This window comes from Ursus maritimus, unplaced genomic scaffold (genome assembly GCF_017311325.1).
Source record: "Ursus maritimus isolate PB19 unplaced genomic scaffold, ASM1731132v1 scaffold_7, whole genome shotgun sequence".
Taxonomy (NCBI): domain Eukaryota; kingdom Metazoa; phylum Chordata; class Mammalia; order Carnivora; family Ursidae; genus Ursus; species Ursus maritimus.
The window spans coordinates 61,143,361-61,149,556 of NW_024426885.1; the positions used below are offsets into that span (position 1 = coordinate 61,143,361).

The window sequence follows — 6,196 nt, forward strand, 5'->3', positions numbered from 1 at the left end:
GCACTCCAGGAGCTCCCCCTCCGGGCGGCGCGGGGTGGCCGCCGGCGGGGTTGGCAGCAGCGCCCGCCGCGGGGCGGCCCCGGCGACTCGCCCGCCCATGTGCGTGGAGAGGAGCGAAGCTCTAGCAGTCGCCGCGCCCGCTGCGTGCGTGTAGGTGCCTCACCTCCGAGGCCGGCGGGGGCCGTAACCCGAGTCCCGCTGCCACAACCCACATTTGCATAATTTGCCCCCCCTTCTTTCGGACTCAAGGCTGGAGATGCGAGTCGGGCTCCCCTCCGAGGCGTCGTCTTGCCGGTGGTCAGCGCGGGGGCCGCGGGACCGGCCGGAGCGCAGGCGGAGCGGGCTGGCGCACGTGGTAAGAGCGCAGCTTTCTTTTCTTTTTCTTTTTTTCTTCTTCTCTTTCTTTCTTTCTTTCTTTTCTTTTTTCTTTTTTTTTTTTTTACGAAATGGGACTTTGCACGTTTACGCCGAGGGTGGGGTATCTACAAAGGCGCTAACGTCGCCTCGATTTCCTTCTTTTCCCTTTTATTTCTATCTCCAATTGGGAAAAGAGCGCGCAGTGCGAGCGGTAAACTTTCCCAATTTTTTTCTGGGCGTTTGCAGTCGGGAAGGTGGCGGGCCTCCCGAGAAGACGATTTCGCGGCGGGCAGGGGGAGACGCGACACTTGGGCGGAGGAGCAGAAGCCGCCGCCGGCCTCGCGGGGCCCTGACCGCCGCGCGCGGGGCCGGGTGGGAGCGGGCTGGCCGCGGCGGCAGCGGCTGCAGGTGAGCGGCGGGAGAGCCGCCTGCAGCGCCGCGCTTCCTCCACGGCGTGGCGTCGTGGCTTTCGCCCGCCCGGGCCCCCACGAGGCTGGGGCCGTCCCGGGCCGGGGGCGGGAAAGGGCCTGGCCCGGCCAGGTCCCAGAGGCTGCCCCCGCGCTCTATCCCAGGTCTTGACGGCTTCGGGGCGGGACAGAGCCAGGCAGGCGGCGGCGCGCCGGCTTCGGCACCTGGGCCCAGCCTCCCCGGGCCCGGCAACGAGCCAGAACCTCGCACAACCACCGCTTTCTGGGACTCTGAAAAGTTTTTAAAAATTGCTTTGGGAACTAAACAGGAAGGTTTCCATTCGGGACTGTTTTGTTGTTGGTGGTTTTTATTCGAAAAGGGAAACGCGTGTGGGGTGATGGCGGCTCGAAATTGGCGTTAGCGACGCTGTTTGCTGTCCCTCGGGACCTCGCTGGGCTCCCCGAGGTGGCTCTTGGCGAGGCAAAGGCAAGATTCTTCCAAATGTGCGTGTTGTGGAGTAGGACTCGGGGGAGGGCAGGGCGTGCCCCGCCAGTGTAGGCTTTCGGGGGTTCGGGGCTGCCGGCACGGCGAGAGGTGAGGAGGGGTGTGTTGGCAGAGCACACTGTGCAGCAACCCCCGGCGCGCGCTCGGCTGGCCGGGCACTCTGTCGGCGAGGCGGGCGCCCCGGCGCGCTGTCAACAGGGAGGTGTGTAGCGTAAGGTGTGCGAGTGGGTGTGTGAAGAAGGCAGCGGGGGCGGGAGTGTGTGTAGCGGAAGTGGAGCGTGTGTGAGTGTAAGAGTGTGTGTGTGTGTGTGTGCGTGTGCGTGGCGGGGCAGGGTGAGTGTCCAAGCCTCCATCTGGACGCCCCCACACAGCCGACCGCCCAGACGCGCCGGGAAGGGCGCCCGCTCCGCGCAGCAGCTGAAGGGGGGCGGGGAGCGCGCGGGCAGAGGAAGGGGGGTGTCTCCGGCTGAGGATTTCTCTCGAAGCTCGCCGCAATTATTCTGCTCCTCCTAGGGTCTACCCCCCAGCCCTAAGATGCCCGAAATACTTAAACAAACAAACAACCCCAAACCTGTTCCGTTTTCGCTCCTGTATAAATAGAACAGACTTTCCAAAAAAGCAATACCGCATTCACTCTTATCACCAGCCACTTCTTTCCACCAAGTAATTCAGAAAAAAACAGTCAGCTTCCGTGAATGCATGCAGCTTTTTTTTTTTTTTTTCTTCGCTGCCTCCTTTTGCTTGCGGTTTTGAGCTGCCAAGAAAGTGAGTAGGGGTTTGACTGTAGTGTCTCGGCTCCGCTCGGTTTCTTTCCGAAGTTTAATTTTCCGGAATGGCTCCCAAACAAGGGCTGGGGAGGCGGAGCCGCCGGCACCGGATCTTCGCCTTTTTTGGAAAGTCCCGGAGAACCGGAATTCCTCCCCGCCCGGGGAGGCCTCGCCGCAGCTAGGACCGGCAAGCTCTTCCCCGGTGGTCTGAGCCGGACTCGCGGCGCGCCCGCTCCCCGCTGGGCCCTGCGCCCTGGACGGGGACTGGGGCTCGGGCTGCGCGCCCTAGACCCCCGCGATTCCCCGCTGTCTGAGAGCCGGGCGTCGCGAGCCCGGCGGAGCCCGCGCCGCCGAGCCCGTATGCAAATCGGCCATGTGACGGCAAGAAGCCGCCTGGCCCAGCCCTGTTCCTCAGTCCATATATGGGCAGCGACGTCACGGGCATTGAGGACCTGCCCATAAATACTTACAGCAACACTTTCCGTCTAACCGAGAGAGCAGCAATTGATTAATAGCTCGGCGAGGGGACACACTGACTGTTATAATAACACTACACCAGCAACTCCTGGCTTCCCAGCCGGAACACAGGAGAGAGTCAGTGGCAAATAGTCATTTTTCTTCTTTCTTAGAAAAAACAGCAACTTGTTTGCTAGTTTTATTTCTGTTGGATTTTTTTTTTTTTTTGTGGTTGCTTTTAAGCGTGGAGGGCAAACGGAGATACCAACTTAGACTCAGTCCAATCCCTCTCCAAAACGGCTTCTCTGACGCTCCAGGTAGAGAGGGAGTTGGGTCTCCAGGTTGTGCGAGGAGCAAATGATGACCGCCAAGGCCGTAGACAAAATCCCAGTAACTCTCAGTGGTTTTGTGCACCAGCTGTCTGACAACATCTACCCGGTGGAGGACCTCGCCGCCACGTCGGTGACCATCTTCCCCAATGCCGAACTGGGAGGCCCCTTTGACCAGATGAACGGAGTGGCCGGAGGTAAGCCGCATGTCCCTTTCGCCGGCCGGGACCCACGCGGCTCGAAGGTGGTGGGTGGGGTGCGGTGCGTGTGCAGGACTTGGAAGAGAGGGCTGGGGAGCGAGGTGGACGGTGTTGACCGAACCGGGTGCAGGAGAAGCCCGCGGGAGCAAGGACCGGATCTCTGGGGCTGGGCGCGCGGGCAGATGCACCAGGTCGTCAGCGAGCGGGCGTGCGTGCGCCGCGGCGAGCCCAGCCCCCGGCGGGCGCGGGGATAAGAGTAGAAGAGGTGCCCCACCAGGCGTCGGGCTTGTGCCCGCTCGTGGGCCGGCGGTACCCAGGCCTCCCCTCTCCCGGGGCAGGGACAAACTGACGGGAAAGTTCGGGCCTCCGGAGGAGAGCTAGAGAGCCGAGCGGCGGAGAAGCGCCAGAGGAAAGCGTCCGCCGCTCCCTCCCGGGCAGAGCCGACCCCGGGAAAAATCTCCGAGCGCGTTCCGGGAGCGGCCAGAAGGAGCACCCCCACCTGCGCGCCGCCCGCGAAGTTGAGGGGGTTGGCGAGGCGGGAAGGAGGAGGAGGAGGAGGGCGGGCAACGGCGGGAAGCGGCCCCCTGGCTGCCGAAGAAGGCCCGCGGGGGCACCGGCGCCGCTGGTTTCCTTGGCGATGCGGTGGAAAGTGGTCCCCAGCGGCCCTCGCTCCTTCCTTGAAGCTCCGCCACTGGCCTTGGGCTGGGGCGTGCGGGTGTTGGGCAAGGCTGATAAGGTTGGGGAGGCAAAGGACACCTATAGATTCCTTCCACTGCAGCGCCCCATACCCTGCAGCAGCCGTCATCTGTAGCGCAGCAGGAGAGGGAGGGAGGGAAGGCACCGCGGATGGGTAGCAGCCGGGATATCACTGATCTCTTTCTCAGGTTCCCCTCTCTCGGGCAGCACTGGCTGGGATCAGTCTCCTGGTTATGTCTCCCCCGGAGCCCCAGCCGTGGGACACCCAGACAAAGGAGAGGGAGAGAAGTTCCAGGCAGATGGGGATTTTTTTAATATTGTTGTTGCTATTATTGGGTGTTTTTATTGGGGATGAGAGCCACAGATGGCTGTGTGTGGGGGTTGGGAGTAGCTCGTCGTGCTTTCCTGGAGGTAGTTTGAGTCCCAGACTGTCACTGGCTGCCAATGGGATCCTGGGCTATCTTCTTCTCACTGTTTCTGAGCTGTAATTTTCCCACCTGTTGGACTCTGCCCCAGCTCTCCTGTGCTAGGATCCTGGGGTCTGGGATGGACCTGTGTTTAGAGGGGATGACAAGGGATTCTTGGCTGCATTCTCATTGCTCCACCTCCATTCTTTCTGTTCCCTCCCCAGATGGCATGATCAACATTGACATGACTGGAGAGAAGAGGTCCTTGGATCTCCCGTATCCCAGCAGCTTTGCTCCCGTCTCTGCACCTAGAAACCAGACCTTCACGTACATGGGCAAGTTCTCCATTGACCCCCAGTACCCTGGTGCCAGCTGCTACCCAGAAGGCATCATCAATATTGTGAGTGCAGGCATCCTGCAAGGGGTTACCTCCCCAGCTTCGACCACAGCCTCGTCCAGCGTCACCTCTGCCTCCCCCAACCCACTGGCCACAGGACCCCTGGGTGTGTGCACCATGTCTCAGACCCAGCCTGACCTGGACCACCTCTACTCTCCACCACCACCGCCTCCTTATTCTGGCTGTGCAGGAGACCTCTACCAGGACCCCTCAGCATTCCTGTCAGCAGCCACCACCTCCACTTCCTCCTCTCTGGCCTACCCCCCACCTCCTTCCTACCCCTCCCCTAAGCCAGCCACGGACCCTGGTCTCTTTCCCATGATCCCAGACTATCCTGGATTCTTCCCATCACAGTGCCAGAGAGACCTACATGGTACAGCTGGCCCAGACCGCAAACCCTTCCCCTGCCCTCTGGACTCCTTGCGAGTCCCTCCTCCACTCACTCCGCTCTCCACCATTCGCAACTTTACCCTGGGGGGCCCCAGCGTTGGGCCCACAGGGCCAGGGGCCAGTGGAGGCAGCGAGGGACCCCGGCTGCCTGGCAGCAGCTCAGCCGCCGCCGCGGCCGCCTATAACCCACACCACCTGCCACTGCGGCCCATTCTGAGGCCTCGCAAGTACCCCAACAGGCCTAGCAAGACCCCAGTGCACGAGAGGCCCTACCCCTGCCCAGCAGAGGGCTGTGACCGACGCTTCTCCCGCTCTGACGAGCTGACCCGACACATCCGAATCCACACGGGACACAAGCCCTTCCAGTGTCGGATTTGCATGCGCAACTTCAGCCGCAGTGACCACCTCACTACCCACATCCGCACCCACACTGGTGAGAAGCCCTTTGCCTGTGACTACTGCGGCCGCAAGTTTGCCCGGAGCGATGAGAGGAAGCGCCACACCAAGATCCACCTGAGACAGAAGGAGCGCAAGAGCAGTGCGCCCTCCTCCTCCGTGCCGGCCGCCTCCACGGCCTCTTGCTCCGGAGGCTCGCAGCCTGGGGGGGCCCTGTGCAGCGGCAACGGCAGCGGCATCGGCGGAGGGTCCCTGGCCTCTTGCTCCTCTCGGACCCGGACGCCTTGAGATGAGACTCGGGCGGATGCACCAGCTCCTTGAGGCCCCGGAGGCCCATCGTCCACTGGTGCACAACAAACACTACCACCTTGCCTGCCCCTCTCCCTTCCCTGGGCAAGGGCCTTGCTGCAGCCTGGCACTGCCCTTTCCACTTAGAAGCAGGTCCTTCCCAAACTTAGCCCACCGTAGTCTCTCTTAGGGGAGTTGACTGTCACCCTGAGGTAATGGCGAGGCTCGGAAGGGGGTTGGATGGGGGCTCCTGGCCTAGAGGGCTGAGGCCTGACCCTGCTTGAAAGGGTTGTTTGACTAGGTTTTGCTTCCCCCTCTCGTATTTTGTCCCATTACAGGATTTTGACTCTGGGTGTCAGAGTTGATTTGAGACTTTTTCTACAGTAGGTTGGGAGATGCTGATCCCTTCAGGTGGGGGCAGCAGAAAGAAGCAACGCTGATGTGCACTTTATGGCTTGGGACTGATGTGGGGACGCTGTACAGTGAATGAAGCATGGCCTTTTTGCTGCATTCTGTGGCCCTAGAACAGTGAATCAAAGCTTATCTAGTCGTTCCAACCCTTTAAGCAATATGTATTATAAACTCAGAGAACGGAAGTGCA

The 6,196-nt window shown here is 61.3% G+C and overlaps 1 protein-coding gene across 1 annotated transcript; it reads left to right on the forward strand.

Annotated features, from left to right (window-relative positions):
* The first annotated feature begins 1,150 nt into the window (after positions 1-1,150).
* LOC103667995 (E3 SUMO-protein ligase EGR2) lies at positions 1,151-6,190 on the forward strand. Its single transcript, XM_008696281.2, has 2 exons — positions 1,151-3,018; positions 4,349-6,190. Exons 1-2 carry the CDS (start codon positions 2,850-2,852, stop codon positions 5,593-5,595), a joined length of 1,416 nt encoding a protein of 471 aa, XP_008694503.2. The 5' UTR covers positions 1,151-2,849; the 3' UTR covers positions 5,596-6,190.
* Positions 6,191-6,196: the final 6 nt, after the last annotated feature.